At 43.8% G+C, this 18,955-nt stretch overlaps 2 protein-coding genes across 2 annotated transcripts in view; one reads left to right on the forward strand and one right to left on the reverse strand.

Annotated features, from left to right (window-relative positions):
* LOC124720509 (procollagen-lysine,2-oxoglutarate 5-dioxygenase) overlaps positions 1–18,955 on the reverse strand; it is a 438,909-nt gene that overhangs the window by 135,156 nt on the left and 284,798 nt on the right. The gene's annotated exons all lie outside the window — the stretch shown is intronic.
* LOC124720510 (immunoglobulin domain-containing protein oig-4-like) overlaps positions 1–18,955 on the forward strand; it is a 34,405-nt gene that overhangs the window by 495 nt on the left and 14,955 nt on the right. Inside the window, exon 2 of the mRNA XM_047245869.1 lies at positions 11,910–12,083. Within this exon, the coding sequence (XP_047101825.1) occupies positions 11,910–12,083 (174 nt within the window). The remainder of the gene's footprint in view (positions 1–11,909; positions 12,084–18,955) is intronic.

Consider the following 18,955-nt stretch of genomic DNA (forward strand, 5'->3'; position numbering starts at 1 on the left):
GTCCATGCGCAACATAGGCAACATCAAGGATAGTGGGAGTTGAGGACCGCCGTGGTCCCGTGGTTAGCGTGAGCAGCTGCGGAATGAAAGGTCCTTGGTTCAATTCTTCCCTCAACTGAAAAATTAACTTCCTTTATTTTCGCAAAGTTATGATCTGTCCGTTCGTTCATTGACGTCTCTGTTCACTGTAATAAGTTTAGTGTCTGTGTTTTGCGACCGCATCGCAAAACCGTGCGATTAGTAGACGAAAGGACGTGCCTCTCCAATGGGAACGGAAAACATTTGATCGCAAGGTCATAGGACAACCGATTACCCCACAGGAAAACACGTCTGATATATTCTATACGACACTGGTGACGGCATGTGCGTCACATGACAGGAATATGTTGTCGACCCACCTAACTTGTACACTTAGCGAATGGGTAAAAACGTTCTTCTACATTGCCCGATTTAGGTTTTCTTGTGGATGTGATAATCACTCCCAAAAAAGTGATGAAAACATAAGAGTTTGTCACATAAACTGCAACAGTTTCACAGTCGCACAGTTTTCCCTGTGCTCTGTCAAAACATATGTTTTTAACGTTTTCAAATTCTTCCGTGTGTAGACCGTCAAACCCTGCATATGTCCAAGCAAATCTGAACATGTCCTGGAATTTTGGAGAGCGAAGTTGATTATGTGTGAGTGTCTAAACTTTGATAATTGACACACGATCACGTAAACAATACTGCTCTGTGTACCTGTGCAGTTTCGCAAAATCGTAGAATCTGTTCACAAAGTATTTCACTTGCCGAAAACCAAACACATCTAGCGGTTGCACAAGGGGTGTACAACCTGGTGGAATGGTAATCACGTATACTCCCACACTAAAATTGTCTGAAAATAAAAAATTAAACTTTTTACTCGTGGTAAGACTTGAACCAACTACCTCTCGTAGCGCAGCTGCTCACGCTAACCACGGGACCACGGCGCTCATGAGATCAGACAATCCTTGATGTTGCCTATCTTGCGCCTGGACTACTCAATTTGAATATTTTGCTTTTTTTTCATAGTTCCACACAACTTTTCCCTGTTTTCTCAATTGATCTGTGTTCAGTTTTTCAAGGCCTATCCACTGTGACAACTTATAACTAAATCTGAGGGGGCTGCCATGGGGAGGTTCCCTTGTTAGTGTCGGGGTCGCGAGCACTCATTCACTTGTGCGCGTTGTAAGGAGCTCCTGCGCATGCGCAAATGGCGTGACGTAACTGTCTAATGGGCCAAATACATACAGACTTAAAACTTTGAACATAGCTGCTAAGGTTCAGTGACGTGTCAGAATTATATTAGAACAAATAAGCCCTTGGTCGCAAATATTAAGTCAACACTGACGAGGTTTCGACGCTACTATGAGCGTCGTCTTCAGAATTAAACTAACTGTTCTAAAACATAATAGGTATATAAGACATTAATAAACTAAAGTGTGTACTGAAACTTCCTGGCAGATTAAAACTGTGTGCCCAACCGAGACTCGAACTCGGGACCTTGGCCTTTCGCGGGCAAGTGCTCTACCAATTGAGCTACCGAAGCACGACTCACGCCCGGTACTCACAGCTTCTGCCAGTACCTCGTCTCCTACCTTCCAAACTTTACAGAAGCTCTCCTGCGAACCTTGCAGAACTAGCACTCCTGAAAGAAAGGATATTTCGGAGACATGGCTTAGCCACAGCCTGGGGAATGTTTCCAGAATGAGATTTTCACTCTGCAGCGGAGTGTGCGCTGATATGAAACTTCCTGGCAGATTAAAACTGTGTGCCCGACCGAGACGAGGTACTGGCTGAAGTAAAGCTGTGAGTACGGGGCGTGAGTCGTGCTTCGGTAGCTCAGTTGGTAGAGCACTTGCCCGCGAAAGGCAAAGGTCCCGGGTTCGAGTCTCGGTCGGAAAGAGATGCATTTCTGAAAAGTTGTAAATCAGATATAATGGCGAGTTGCTAGGGGCTGCTCGTACCTGAGTGAACACGGGTTGCATGAATAGCGTATATCACGATTTGGCCCGATTTCTACACGAAACTTTGAAAAATCTTTCGTCTTCGAAAATAATTATTCCGTTCCCAACAGCTACGTTTTGGTCCAAAATATTAAAAACCTAGCATGCAGTTCAGACACCAAGCCCTTTTTCTTAGATATTAAAAATCTTTATACCAACGTCATCATTGTGGAAGAAAATGTACATAAATTTAAAAAAGATCTATCAGATGAACAGATTACCGATTTTATGAATCTCATTAATGTCGTTCTCAAGTACAACTACTTTGAATTCAGCGGACAACTGTACCAGCAAACTGATGGGCTCGCTATGGGCAGCCCTTTAGCCGGCATCCTTGCCGACATCTTTATCAATTCCTTGGAAAAAAAGCTGTTTAACCGTCTCTCAGCCGCTTCACTAGGTATTCTTTCTTACACAAGATACGTTGATGATATTCTAGTCAACTATAACGGACCCGCCGATAGCATTGATCATATATTTAAACTTTTTAAGGACCTCCATGAAACAATTTCTTTCACTACTGAACTCGAAAACGAAAACCGCCAATTACATTATCTGGACTTGACGCTTGCAATACAAGACAATAACATCACTTTCAATATTTTTCGAAAAGAAACGTATACTGACCAAATCGTTCCTGCTTCCTCTTTTTATCGACATTGTCAAAAAATGGCCTTTTTTCACTCTGCCGTCCACCGAGCCACCTCTATACCACTTTCAACAGAAAAGTTTAATGAGGTGGTTAATTTACTTAAAAACATAGCAGTCAATAATAAATATACGCCTAACATAGTGGACGATATCCTCAAAAAGAAAACTGCAAGAACTACTACGCTCAACACCTCACGCGCTGAAGTTACCCAAAAAAACGTTTTTCTATTCCTTTCGTAGGACCCATTTCCTATCAGATTCAGCGCATGCTTCGCAACAAATACAACTGCAATGTTGCCCTCTCTACCAATAACAATCTGAAGAGGAACTTCATTCATAATTTGAAATCCATTGGCTCCCCTACAGAAAGTTCTGGCGTTTATAAGATCATCTGTGATACCTGCTCCTCCTATTATATAGGGCAAACTGGACGTGCTTTCAGTATAAGATATAAAGAACATCTTTTGAGAAAAAACGGCCGATCATCTCTTAATTACTGGACACGTGTCTAAAGCCATTGGCGATAGCACTATTCTGCATACCGAAAAGAAGGGGTGTAGGTTAGATGTCTTAGAGGAATTAGAGAGTTTCAAACATCTATCTCGTCATGATGGCCTTACTCTCAACGAACAGCTGCAGCTGCGAAATAAAAATTTTTTCGACTGTATAAAGCCGTTGCTTGATCTTTGATTCAGATTTCCTCATGCAGTTTGCCGAAATGTTATTTTCCTGTTACGTCTTTGCTGTATTCTTGTATGTCATAACTGACTTTTTTACGTTACAAAATGTATCTCTGTTTAAAGCAGATAAATATGTAACTTCATCCTGATATTATTAATGTTTACGTTATGCCTGAATCAGCTGCAACACAATTTCATGTGTCTAATTTTGAATGTACAGTAGCCTAGTTGTTTCTGCGGCTACTAGATGGCGCTCGTAGCAACACCACGTTTACTTGCCCACACTTTCTAACGTGGGCACCTCAGTCTTGTTGCAACCCATGTTCACTCAGGTACGAGCAGCCCTTAGCGGCTCGCCATGTTATCTTATTTATAACTTTTCATGACGTCGCCTTTCCGGCTTAGATATTTTTAGGATGTGACTTGTAAGTAGTGCATCTCTTTCCAGTCAGTACACACTTTAGTTTATTAATGTCTTATATACCTATTACGTTTTAGAACAGTTAGTTTAATTCTGAAGACGACGCTCATAGTAGCATCGAAACCTGGTCAATGTTGACTTAATATTTGCGACCGAGGGCTTATTTGTTCTAATATAACATACAGATTTGATAAATAATGTGCACGGTTGACCGCGTGCAGTACTAGCCCTTACCAATCAACTACAAGTTTACATCAACGCCACCAGGTGCCACTGCAGCAGACGTTCGTTTGGCGTAAATCCCGCTAGGCGGTAGCACACTCCACACATATGCCAATTCCCTCACCCTATAATAAAATGAGATCGGACACCGGTATATGTTATGCTATAGTTAGCCTATTATGTGGGATTCTGAATGAGATATAATAAGTTAAGTTTTGGATTATATCACAGAGTAATCCATTTGAGGTGCTGAGAACTATAAAGCATATGGTCGATTGTGAGACTGTAGCAATTATTGACGCATCTGATATCTGCTGATCTTATGGTGAGTCACGTTTATCTGTGCTGTAGGCCCACATTGTTCGTGTATCTGAACATTCAAGAAAAGCTGTCTCAGTTGTTCACTTATTCACTTGAATATAGGGGCCCGGAGACGGTGTGTGCTTTCGGCCCTTATGGCTCTCAGCGCTTCGTACTCTACTCAAGTGATCTTGTTGGTAGATAGTACAGCCTGAAATTAACAATTTCCGCAAACGATAGTTTGTTTCTGGAGTTGGTTGCCTACTGTGCAGGAATCAGCTTGCCTGTGGAGTGTCAACATGAATTCTGTTGAATCTGTACTAAGCGAACAGAAAACAAAATTACTATGAAACGTTAGCCGCAAAGAAACTAGGACGTTCGAGAGCAGATCCGTTAACTGAGAAAGTGACTAAATCATATAAACGTGACTACAAGAGAAACATTTAACAAAGAATCTGTATAATAGGCATAAGCTGTTGTTTGGGTGTAATGTATGAATGTCTGGTTTTCTGCCCAGAAGTTAATTTGTTAACTAATACATGAATTAGGGATCTTGTACATTTGTCCGAAAAAAATAAAAAGCACGAAAACTCTTGACACAAAAATGCGAAACGGAGAGTAGCGAAAGCTTAAACATTATTTCGTTCCTGCCATATGTTGTTGTTGTTGTTGTGGTCTTCAGTCCTGAGACTGGTTTGATGCAGCTCTCCATGCTACCCTATCCTTTGCAAGCCTCTTCATCTCCCAGTACCTACTGCAACCAACATCCTTCTGGACCTGTTTAGTGTATTCATCTTTTGGTCTCCCTCTACGATTTTTACCCTCCACGTTGCCCTCCAATACTAAATTGGTGATCCTTGATGCCTCAGAACATGTCCTACCAACCGATCGCTTCTTCTAGTCAAGTTGTGCCACAAACTTCTCTTCTCTCCAATCCTATTCAATACTTCTTCATTAGTTACGTGATCTACCCATCTAATCTTCAGCATTCTTCTGTAGCACCACATTTCGAAAGCTGCTATTCTCTTCTTGTCTAAACTATTCATCGTCCAAGTTTCACTTCCATACATGGCTACACTCCATACTAATACTTTCAGAAACGACTCTGTGAACTTAAATCTGTACTCGATGTTGACAAATTTCTCTTCTTCAGAAACGCTCTCCTTGCCATTGCCAGTCTACATTTTGTATCCTCTCTACTTCAACAATCATCAGTTATTTTGCTCCCCAAATAGCAAAACTCCTTTACTGCTTTAAGCGTCTCATTTCCTAATCTAATTCTCTCGGCATCACCCGATTTAATTCGACTACATTCCATTATCGTCGTTTTGCTTTTGTTGATGTTCATCTCATATCCTCCTTTCAAGACACTGTCCATTCCGTTCAGCTGCTCTTCCAGGTACTTTGCTGTCTCTCACAGAATTACAACGTCATCAGCGAACCTCAAAGTTTTTATTTCTTCTCCATGGATTTTAATTCCTACTCCGAACTTCTCTTTTGTTTCCTTTACTGCTTGCTCAATACACAAATTGAATAACATCGGGGAGAGGCTACAACCCTGTCTCATTCCCTTCCCAACTACTGCTTCCCTTTCATGCCCCTCGACTCTTATAACTGCCATCTGGTTTCTGTACAAATTGTAAATAGCCTTTCGCTCCCTGTATTTTGCACCTGCCACCTCCAGAATTTGAAAGAGAGTATTGCAGTCAACATTGTCGAAAGCTTTCTGTAGCTCTACAAATACCTTTCCTTAATCTTTCTTCTAAGATAAGACGTAGGGTCAGTATTGCCTCACGTGTTCCAACATTTCTACGGAATCCAAACTGATCTTCCCCGAGGTCGGCTTCTACCAGTTTTTGCATTCATCTGTGAAGAATTCTTGTTAGTATTTTGCAGCCGTGGCTGATTAAACTGATAGTTCGGCAATTTTCATAAGTCAACACCTGTTTTCTTTGGGATTGAGATTATTATATTCTTCTTGAAATCTTGCCGGCCGCGGTGGTCTCGCGGTTCTAGGCGCGCAGTCCGGAACAGTGCGACTGCTACGGTCGCAGGTTCGAATCCTGCCTCGAGCATGGATGTGTGTGATGTCCTTAGGTTAGTTAGGTTTAAGTAGTTCTAAGTTCTAGGGGACTGATGACCACAGCAGTTGAGTCCCATAGTGCTCAGAGCCATTTTTTTTTCCTTGAAATCTTAGGGTATTTCGCCTGTCTCATACATCTTACTCACTTGCCATAAACTGTACGTATGTCCAAACAAAAAAATTCCACAAAAACAAGTCTTTCTTTTTTTGGAGACAAGTTATGCATATTGTTATTAATATTATTATTGTTTTTATCACTATTATTATTGTCAGTGGCTGAAGTTGTATAACTCTAACGGGCCCAGTTGAGGCATAAAGCTTTGTGTCGTACAATTATCAAGGGTACACGAGTTGGCCTTCGGCTCCGAAGGTCCGCATCGATGTTTCGTAGAATGGTTTACGTGCTGACACTTGTTGATGGTCCAGCACTGAAATCTGTAGCAATTTGCGGAAGAGATGTACTTCTTAAATTAAAAGGAAGGTCAGCTTTGGCGGTAATATTGATGTTTTATTGATAGCAGAATCTATTTTCGATCACACAGTGATCATCTTCAGTGTTGTGGTGTACAAATTAAACTCACAATGGGAGGCCGCCAATTGTGAAATTCAGATTCGATTCATACTGCGCATAATAAAAGCTCATGGCCAGAGGTGTAATGTGGCAAAGCACCAAGATGCACTTCTCAGCCGTTGTCGAGAAAATCGACAGTTAAAAGTAACCGTTGCGGTGAAATATTCTCTACGATTAATAATTTTCTACAGCGTCGTGGCGCAGCGGTAAGCGCTCGTGTTCATAATCCGAAGGTCGCCGGATCGAATCTCCCGCCATGCAACCCTTTTCTTTTAGTATTTGTTTTTTGTAATTCAAATATATATATATATATATATATATATATATATATATAAATTCCCGGCAATCAGATGCAACAATTATGCATATAATAAGTTGTTGAAAGTCGTTTGTCGTGGAAAAACTGGCGACTTCGAACATAATTATGTTTTCCGCAAACAAAGTTGTATTTCACAAATGTTATTAATTGTCTTCATAATGTTAACCACGTATAGTTAAAGGAAGACGTAGAAACGGTATTCCGAAACGAATACGTATAGCGTAAGTCAAACGTTCGAATTAGAATGGAGACCCCACGAACACAAATTTGCTGCGGCAGGTATGAAATATAAACTCCGTTACTCGAGAATTACTAAAGCAAAAACAAAAGTAATGGCATGCGACAAAGAAGATCAAGTGAAAGTCCAAGTTCATGTAGGCAATGAACTGCTTGAACAAGTTGATAAATTTACTTATCTGGGCAGTAATATTACCAGGGATGGAAGGAGCAAGGCAGAAGTGAGAAGTAGAATAGCTCAAGCAAAGGCTGCTTTTAACAAGAAGAAAAACATATTAACATCTAAGAGCATCAGCCTTGAAACCAGGAAAAGATTTTTGAAATCATATGTGTGGAGTGTGGCATACTATGGGTGTGAAACATGGACTCTCGGGACAGAGGAACAGCAGAGGCTAAATTCTTTTGAAATGTGGTGCTATAGACGCATGCTCAAAATAAAATGGATCGACAAGGTCACAAACGAAGTGGTTCTGGAAAGAGCAGGTGAGAAGAGAAGCTTCTGGAGTTTCATTGTTAAAAAAAGAGTGCAATTTACAGGCCATCTATTAAGACATAAAGGACTCCTGAACACAATCATAGAGGGATATGTCGAGGGAAAAAGACCAAGAGGAAGACCACGACTGAGGTACATGGATCAAATCGTGAAAGATGTGGGATGTGACACCTATAAAGAAATGAAGAGAAAAGCTGAAAGACGCACAGAATGGAGGCAAGCTGCCATTGTAGCTGTTGCAAACCAATCCTTGGATTGACCACTACAGAAGAAGAAGACTCGCTCGTTACACTTGAAGGACAGATGTTGAATGGGCCGAAACGAGCCGCCGCATAACAGCGGAGTTGCCTGCTAACTTCGAAAGAAGGTAGATGCGGTCCTCCCGAATGCGAGTCCAGTGTGCTAACCACTGCGCCACCTCGCTCGGTCAACCTCCTGGAATGCAGCAACATGGGGGGAAGTGCGCAGGGAAGAAGATGTGGCAAACGCTACGGCAGTGGCAGTTAAATGCGCTGAATTTTAGCGAGACGTGATATGAGATATACAGGGTGAGTCACCTAACGTTACCGCTGGATATATTTCGTAAACGACATCAAATACTGACGAATCAATTCCACAGACCGAACGTGAGGAAGGGGGCTAGTGTAATTGGTTAATACAAGCCATAAAAAAATGCACGGAAGTATGTTTTTTAACACAAACCTACGTTTTTTTAAATGGAACCACGTCGGTTTTGTAAGCACATCTGAACATATAAACAAATACGTAATCAGTGCCGTTTGTTGCATTGTAAAATGTTAATTACATCCGGAGATATTGTAACCTAAAGTTGACGCTTGAGTACCACTCCTCCGCTGTTCGATCGTGTGTATCGGAGAGCACCGAATTACGTACGGCTCCAAAGGGAACGGTGATGAACCTTAGGTACAGAAGAGACTGGAACAGCACATTACGTTCACATGCTAACACCTTTTTATTCGTCTTTTTCACTGACGCTAATGTACATTACCATGAGGGGTGAGGTACACGTACACACGTGGTTTCAATTACGGAGTGGAATAGAGTGTGTCCCGACATGTCAGGCCAATAGATGTTCAATGTGGTGGCCATCATTTGCTGCACACAATTGCAATCTCTGGCGTAATGAATGTCGTACACGCCGCAGTACATCTGGTGTAATGTCGCCGCAGGCTGCCACAATACGTTGTTTCATATCCTCTGGGGTTGTAGGCACAACACGGTACACATTCTCCTTTAACGTACCCCACAGAAAGAAGTCCAGAGGTGTAAGATCAGGAGAACGGGCTGGCCAATTTATGCGTCCTCCACGTACTATGAAACGCCCGTCGAACATCCTGTCAAGGGTCAGTCTAGTGTTAATTGCGGAATGTGCAGGTGCAGCATCATGCTGATACAACATACGTCGACGCGTTTCCAGTGGGACATTTTCGAGCAACGTTGGCAGATCATTCTGTAGAAACGTGATGTGTGTTGCAGTGCTCTCCGATACACACGATCGAACAGCGGAGGAGTGGTACTCAAGCGTCAACTTTAGGTTACAATATCTCCGGATGTAATTAACATTTTACAATGCAACAAACGGCACTGATTACGTATTTGTTTACATGTTCAGATGTGCTAACAAAACTAACATGGTTCCATTTAAAAAAACGTAGGTTTGTGTTAAAAAACATACTTCCGTGCATTTTTGTATGGTTTGTATAAAACAATTACACTAGCCCCTCTCGTCACGTTCGGTCTGTGGAATCGGTTCGTCAGTATTTGATGTGGTTTACGAAATATATCCAGCGGTAACGTTAGGTGACTCACCTTGTATACTATGTTTGTCTTTATATTGTAATATGACTCCCCATTTTGGGTTTGTTTTTGCCGGCCGAAGTGGCCGTGTGGTTAAAGGCGCTGCAGTCTGGAACCGCAAGACCGCTACGGTCGCAGGTTCGAATCCTGCCTCGGGCATGGATGTTTGTGATGTCCTTAGGTTAGTTAGGCTTAACTAGTTCTAAGTTCTAGGGGACTAATGACCTCAGCAGTTGAGTCCCATAGTGCTCAGAGCCATTTTGGGTTTGTTTTATTTATGCATTTGTGTATTGTATTTGTGTGTATACAGGGTGTTTCAAAAAAGACCGGTATATCTGAAACGCCAATAAAAACTAAACGAGCAGCGATAGAAATACACCGTTTGTTGCAATATGCTTGGGACAACAGTACATTTTAAGGCGGACGAACTTTCGAAATTACAGTAGTTACAATTATCAACAAAAGATGGCGCTGCAAGTGATGCGAAAGATATAGAAGACAACGCAGTCTGTGGGTGCGCCATTCTGTACGTCGTCTTTCTGCTGTAAGCGTGTGCTGTTCACAACGTGCAAGTGTGCTGTGGACAACATGGTTTATTCCTTAGAACAGAGGATTTTTCTGGTGTTGGAATTCCACCGCCTCGAACACAGTGTTGTTGCAACAAGACGAAGTTTTCAACGGAGGTTTAATGTAACCAAAGGACCGAAAAGCGATACAATAAAGGATCTGTTTGAAAAATTTCAACGGACTGGGAACGTGACGGATGAACGTGCTGGGAAGGTAGGGCGACCGCGTACGGCAACCACAGAGGGCAACGCGCAGCTAGTGCAGCAGGTGATGCGACAGCGGCCTCGGGTTTCCGTTCGCCGTGTTGCAGCTGCGGTCCAAATGACGCCAACGTCCACGTATCGTCTCATGCGCCAGAGTTTACACCTCTACCCATACAAAATTCAAACGCGGCAACCCCTCAGCGCCGCTACCGTTGCTGCACGAGAGACATTCGCTAACGATATAGGGCACAGGATTGATGACGGCGATATGCATGTGGGCAGCATTTGGTTTACTGACGAAGCTTATTTTTACCTGGACGGCTTCGTCAGTAAACAGAACTGGCGCATATGGGGAACCGAAAAGCCCCATGTTGCAGTCCCCTCGTCCCTGCATCCTCAAAAAGTACTGGTCTGGGCCGCCATTTCTTCCAAAGGAATCATTGGCCCATTTTTCGGATCCGAAACGATTACTGCATCACGCTATCTGGACATTCTTCGTGAATTTGTAGCGGTACAAACTGCCTTAGACGACGCTGCGAACACCTCGTTGTTTATGCAAGATGGTGGCCGGCCACATCGCACGGCCGACGTCTTTAATTTCCTGAATGAATATTTCGATGATCGTGTGATTGCTTTGGGCTATCCGAAACATACAGGAGGCGGCGTGGATTGGCCTCCCTATTCGCCAGACATGAACCCCTGTGACTTCTTTCTGTGGGGACACTTCAAAGACCAGGTGTACCGCCAGAATCCAGAAACAATGGAACAGCTGAAGCAGTACATCTCATCTGCAAGTGAAGCCATTCCGCCAGACACGTTGTCAAAGGTTTCGGGTAATTTCATTCAGAGACTACGCTATATTATTGCTACGCATGGTGGATGTGTGGAAAATATCGTACTATAGAGTTTCCCAGACCGCAGCGCCATCTGTTGTTGAAAATTGTAACTACTGTAATTTCGAAAGTTTGTCTGCCTGAAAATGAACTGTTGTCCCAAGCATATTGCAACAAACGGTGTATTTCTATCGCTGCTCGTTTAGTTTGTATTGCCGTTTCAAATATACCGGTCATTTTTGAAACACCCTGTATGTAATGTGTGGGTTGTCTATGGCTTGGAGACGATTAAATAAATAAATAAATAAATAGGCGTTACCGACCGCAGGGCAGTATAATGCATGTTCACATCTCTCTGTATTTCAATACGCTTGCCTATACCGATTTCTTCGTCGCTTCAGTATATCTCCCCCCCCCTCCCCCCTCTCTCTCTCTCTTTTCGACTTGGGGCGCCGGTGCCGAGGTGAGAGCGGGCGAGGTGTGTCAGTTGCAGACGGTGCTGTGGCTGGCGGCGGCGCTGGCGCTGGTGGCGCCGCCCATGGGGGCGCAGGGGCGGCGGGGGCGTGGCCGCGGCCGGACCAAGTCGCGCACACAGATCGGCCTGCCCATCACGGGCCAGTACCGCGACGCCGAGACCGACAAGTACTACAACAACAACGACGTGAGTACTCGCTACGTTCACTGACCATGGCGCACCTCCTAATATGGCCGCCCGGCAAGCCGCGCTCTCTAACGCGGGAAGGCGTGCCGGTCCCCGGCACGAATCCGCCCGGCGGATTAGCGTCGAGGTGCGGTGTGCCGGACAGCCTGTGGAAGGTTTTTTTAAGTCTGCCTCGGCGAATGCGGGCTGGTTCCCCTTATTCAGGAATCGTTAGCGCTAGGATTTCACCCGGAACAATTCCCGCCCACTCACCCCCGGGTTTCCCGGTCTTTGTTCGGCACCTGGGCATCGTTTCAGTTGACCCACGTCGTTTTCCGCGTCCGGCTGCACTTGGAGTGAATGTTAAATTAATATCTTGCTGTTGTTGTTGTTGTTGTGGTCTTCAGTCCTGAGACTGGTTTGATGCAGATCTCCATGCTACTCTATCCTGTGCAAGCTTCTTCATCTCCCAGTACCTACTGCAACCTACATTCTTCTGAACCTGCTTAGTGTATTCATCTCTTGGTCTCCCTCTACGATTTTTACCCTGCACGCTGCCCTCCAATGTTAAATTTGTGATCCCTCGATGCCTCAGAACATGTCCTACCAACCGGTCCCTTCTTCTAGTCAAGTTGTGCCACAAACTCCTCTTCTCCCCAATTCTATTCAATACCTCCTCATTAGTTATGTGATCTACCCATCTAATCTTCAGCATTCTTCTGTAGCACCACATTTCGAAAGCTTCTATTCTCTTCTTGTCTATACTAGTTATCATCTATACTCGATGTTAATAAATTTCTCTTCTTCAGAAACGATTTCCTTGCCATTGCCAGTCTCGGCGAATATCTTGCTAGGATCTTAAATTTTGACAGATAGTTAAAAAACACGTTACAAAAAACGTGCACAATTGGCCCCAGCTGTGCCAGGTACTTCCACAGCAAACATCAGAGAAAACAATTTAGCACTGAATTCTTCAAATACGAGAACTCTGTATTCAGATGAAGAGCCTATGAAGAAACATACTTCTATGTGAGAAAAAGTACCCAAAGCTGCAACAGGATAAACCTACCCTCAAAGAATAATTTGGTTGCAGAAAGAGAAACCTCAGTATAATTGACACTTAAGTTTCAGAACTCAGACAGTATTTGTGAAACAAGCACCAATGTTCACTATACTTCCACATGGCATCAAAATTACTTTGTTCTTGCTAGATAGATCGAAGCTGTTTTTGCGTGTTATTCACAGAATAGTTTTGCTGAAAAGTTTTAGGGAAGAGGGAGGGGGAAGAAGAACTAGCACAGCATGAAGGACGTATTACACCTGCGAAACACTGCAGCATTAATTTCCTCCATAACTGCTCTGTGACAAACATACACATCATCATTATTTTTAAAAAATGGTTTGAACGACATTTACGAAATTAATAAATCTTTTCGTTAAAAACAGACTGGATAAAGAATAACGACAGATTACTTTCCCGAGACGTTTGCAACAGCATATAGGACACTAATCAGACAGAAACAGCTACTATTCTTTGTAACCTCGTATATAATGCGCAGGTATGTCATTGCAAGAACTTACATGTTAAAATTCACCCATTACCCATGCAAATACTAACGAAATACGGCATGTAAGCAAATATCTTACTGCTTTCATTAGGCATTTCTACTTTATGGCATTCATATATTCTTTAATCGCTAGCTACTATGAGGTCCTACATAAACAAAACGACTTTCACTTACTTCTATGTAACGTTGATTTTAGGCAACAGAGTTAGTCGAGTGCATCCGAACTACCGACATGACACATTCAAGACCACTGTTATCGCACTTTATGTTTGCTCTGCTGTTTCTCTCAAATAAACGTGTTATAATAAGTGAATCAGTTAATGAAAGTTTGTCCTTATTGCCCTTAAATAACATCACGTTATTTTTTGTTTTCTGTTGCTGGCGATGCTTTCAATTCTCTATAACTACTTTTATTTCTTTAATAATGCACATTCATATTATATTACTATCCAGAAAAAGTTAAATTTCTTATCATTACTGAATTTCATCACAGTGTAAGGTGTTGGACTGTGACGATAACAACTTTGTTGTAGCTTCCAGTTTGCGAAACTGGCGGCTGTTTAGGGGAGGGCCTTACACTATGGATGGGCGTGGAGGGGGGTGAATGGGCGGGACTTGTTCCGGGTGAAATCCTAGGGCTAAGGGAACGTCCCTTATTCCGGTTCAGTTACACTATGTCGGCGATTCTGCGCAAACACTGTCTCCACATGCACGTAGACCAAGTACTCTACCACGCAAACATTTGTGGTTACACTCGTCTGGTACATTCGCGGTGTGTGTGTGTGTGTGTTGAGGATGGGGGGGGGAGGGGGCGGGGGGGGGGGGAGCTCCACTAGGGCCAAACTACACAATAACCCTAGGTTCGGTGTGGGGCGGCGGTGGGGTGGGTGGACTGCTGTGGTGTTGTGAACTACCAAAGGCTACGGCAGGGACGAAGCCTCTCCGTCGTTTCTAGGTCCCCAGGTCAACACACACCCCTCCTAATATCGTGCCGGTCCTTTCGCCCGGCGGACCGCGGAAACTCGACGTGGCACGGACTCAGCATGTCTACAGAAGTCCCCTGCAGAAATATTGAGCCACGCTGCCTCTATACCCATCCACAACTGCGAAAATGTTGTCGCTGCAAGACGGTCGTGTGAAACCCAGCTCGCGCTATTCGTCCGCGAGGCTCAGAGGGCCATAGACACGGGTTCACAAGTAGATGCCGTGTTTCTTGACTTCCGCAAGGCGTTCGATACAGTTCCCCACAGTCGTTTAATGAACAAAGTAAGAGCATATGGACTATCAGACCAATTGTGTGATTGGATTGAAGAGTTCCTAGATAACAGAACGCAGCATGTCATTCTCAATGGAGAGAAGTCTTCCGAAGTAAGAGTGATTTCAGGTGTGCTGCAGGGGAGTGTCGTAGGACCGTTGCTATTCACAACATACATAAATGACGTGGATAACATCGGGAGTTCACTGAGGCTTTTTGCGGATGATGCTGTGGTATATCGAGAGGTTGTACCAATGGAAAATTGTACTGAAATGCAGGAGGATCTGCAGCGAACTGACGTATGGTGCAGGGAATGGCAATTGAATGTCAATGTAGACAAGTGTAATGTGATGCGAATACATAGAAAGAAAGATCCTTTATCATTTAGCTACAATACAGCAGGTCAGCAACTGGAAGCAGTTAATTCCATAAATTATATGGGAGTAGGCATTAGGAGTGATTTAAAATGGAATGATCGTATAAAATTAATCGTCGGTAAAGCAGATGGCGCACTGAGATTCGTTGGAAGAATCCTAAGGAAATGCAATCCGAAAACAAAGGAAGTAGGTTACAGTACGCTTGTTTGCCCACTGCTTGAATACTGCTCAGCAGTGTGGGATCTGTACCAGATTGGGTTTATAGTTGAGGTAGAGAAGATCAAACGGAGAGCAGCGCGCTTCGTTACAGGATTATTTAGTAATCGCGAAAGCGTTACGGAGATGATAGATAAGCTCCAGTGGAAGAGTCTACAAGAGAGACGCTCAGTAGCTCGGTACGGGCTTTTGTTAAAGTTTCGAGAAAATACCTTCACCGAAGAGTCGAGCAGTATATTGCTCCCTCCTACGTATATCTCGCGAGGAGACCGTAACGATAAAATCAGAGAGATTAGAGCCCACACAGAAGCATACCGACAATCTTTCTTCCCACGAACAATACGAGACTGGAATAGAAGGGAGAACCGATAGAGGGACTCAAGGTATCCTCCGCCACACACCGTCAGGTGGCTTGCGGAGTGTGGATGTAGATGTAGATTTTGTGCACGAACTGACCTCTCGATTATGTCCCATAAACCTTCGACGGAATTGATGTCGGGCGATCAGGGTGGCCAAATTATTCGTTCCAACTGTCCAGAATGTTTTTCGAAACAACTAAGAACAGTTGCGTGATGATGCTTGGTTTGTGGGGCGATGAACTGCGCGGTCATCAGCGCCCGTACAAAGTCCCAATTTTTAGCCAGTCCAATTTTTTCACGCAATTCAATTGAGCCACTGTCACGAATGATGATGTTGATGATGATGATGATGATGATGATGAAATAATGTGGACAACACAAACACCCAGTCCCCCGGGAGAGAAACTGCATAACCCGGCCGGGAATCGAATCCGGGACGCGGTGATCCCGAGGCTGCAACACTAGCCACTAGACCACCAGCTAGTAGGTCAGCGAATAGTTTTGGGCCAGTAACACGACTCATTGTCATCCATAAAAATCCCACCGTTGTTTGCAAACATGAAGTCCACGAATGGCTCCAAATGGTCTCCAAGTAGCGGAACATCCAGAGGATCAGTCCATTCAATGTAAACACAGCCCACACCATTATAAAGTCACAAACAGCTTGCATAGTGCCTTGTTGACAACTTGGGTCGACGGCTCTGTGGGGTCTGGCGCCACACTCGAACCCAGCATCAGGTCTCACCAACATCCTGATTGGTTAATTGAGAGGGTTTATGGGACCAAACAGTGAGGTCACCAGTCCCGCGATTCCGAAGTTACTAACAGTGAAAGAGGGTCTGCTAAAAGTAGACAGATCCAGGCTGGGGAGTCAAATTATAAAATAATGAAGTTAAAAGACAGAATTAAAGGCAAAAAAAGGTGAGACCAAGGCTACAAACGGGAAAAAAGAGGTTTTTCCCTGGGGTAATGGTCATGCGGTACCAGACAGAGAAGATATGAATAGAGGTTTCAACCACAACCACCCTGTCCCTGCTCCAGGAGTAAAGCAAAACCTTGTATCTGGAAATAAAATTCACTTTCATGGACGAAACTGAGGACCAGTTCAAACCGTTCGTGAATCGACAGTTAATATCATAATTAAGGAACATGGAAGGCCGTACTTAGTATGAAGGGCCGAAAGAAGGGGACATTCCACCAATATGTGGGATACAATCAGCGTGGCTCCACAACCACATTGTGCGGGTAGTTAGTTACTCACAAGGGAACCTCCCCATCGCACCCCCCTCAGATTTAGTTATAAGTTGGCACAGTGGATAGGCCTTGAAAAACTGAACACAGATCAATCGAGAAAACAGGAAGAAGTTGTGTGGAACTATGAAAAAAATAAGCAAAATATACAAACTGAGTAGTCCATGTGCAAGATAGGCAACATCTAGGAGAGTTCGAATTGAGGAACGCCGTGGTCCTGTGGTTAGCGTGAGCAACTGCGAAACGAGAGGTTCTTGCTTCAAATCTTCCCTGGAGTGAAAAGTTTACTTTCTTTATTTTTGCAATGTTATGATCTGTCCGTTCGTTCATTGACGTCTCTGTTCAGCGTAATAAGTTTAGTGTCTGTGTTTTGCGACCGCACCGCAAAACCGTGCGATTAGTAGCCGAAAGGACGTGCATGTCAAGTGGAAACCGAAAACATTTGATTGCAAGGTCATAGGTCAACCGATTCCTCCACAGGAAAACACGTCTGATATATTCTATACGACACTGGTGAGGGCATGTGCGTCACATGACAGGAATACGTTGTCGACCCACCTAACTTGTACACTTAGCGAATGGGTAAAAACGTTCTTCTACATTGCCCGATTTAGGTTTTCTTGTGGATGTGATAATCACTCTCAAAAAAGTGTGAAAACATAAGAGTTTGTCACATAAACTGCAACAAATGAATGCAACAGTTTCACAGTCGCACAGTTTTGTCTCTGCTCTGTCAAAACATACGTTTTTAACATTTTCAAATTTTTCCGTGTGTAGGCCGTCAAATCCTGCATATGTCCAAGCAAATCTGAACATGTCCTGGAAATTTGGAGAGCGAAGTTGATTATATGTGAGTGCCTGAACTTTGATAATTGTCTGAAAATAAAAAATTAAAATTTTCTCCCGAAGGTAGACTTGAACCAAGGACCTCTCGCTCCGCAGCTGCTCACGCTAACCACAGGACCACGGCGCTCCTGTGCTCACGGCAGCCTTGATGTTGGTTATGTTCCCCATGGACTACTCAGTTTGTATATTTTGCTTATTTTTTCACAGTTCCACACAACTTCTTCCTGTTTTCTCGACTGATCTGTGTTCAGTTTTTCAAGGCCTATCCACTGTACCAAATTATAACTAATTCTAAGGGGGTGCGATGGGGAGGTTCCCTTGTCAGGAGGAAACAATTGGTGAGCCCGGTATGACCAATGCGTAGACGGCATAAAACAGTAGACCCCTTCTGAGGGTAGCGGAAGGAAGAGCACAAATCCGCAGTGGACTCCTTGATTACTGTGAGCAGTAGCGCACCAAACGTCATTCCACCTTTGGGCAAATTTGCATATCCGCAGCTGGAATTATGAAAGTAAATGGGGCGTAAGTAACTGATTTAGCCAAACGGTCAGCCAGTTCTCACCAACAGAAACCGGTACTTATCTTACTAGGCCACGGTACTGCAACCGTCTAGGGTCCAACCTAAAGCCGTCGCCACACGGACCGTACCGTCGAACGTTAACGTTGAGCGTGACGAGTTCAACGTGCTGCTGAACACTCAGGAACGATGCGACTTGTACATACGGTACGTGGGCCCCAACGTGGTATACAAGATCGCAACGCACTCCAGCGGCAGTTGTGGGATGTTTCTAGTGCGTAAATCACACTGTTTACTCAAAAGGCTGCGTAAAATTCCCAAAATGGCTCTCAGCACTATGGGACTTAACATCTGAGGTCATCAGTCCCCTAGAACTTAAGACTACACTATTGGCCATTAAAATTGCTACACCACGAAGATGACGTGTTACACACGCGAAATTTAACCGAGAAGAAGAAGATGCTGTGATATGCAAATGTCTAGCTTTTCAGAGCATTCATACAA

The sequence above is a fragment of the Schistocerca piceifrons genome, chromosome 11 (assembly GCF_021461385.2).
Source record: "Schistocerca piceifrons isolate TAMUIC-IGC-003096 chromosome 11, iqSchPice1.1, whole genome shotgun sequence".
Taxonomy (NCBI): domain Eukaryota; kingdom Metazoa; phylum Arthropoda; class Insecta; order Orthoptera; family Acrididae; genus Schistocerca; species Schistocerca piceifrons.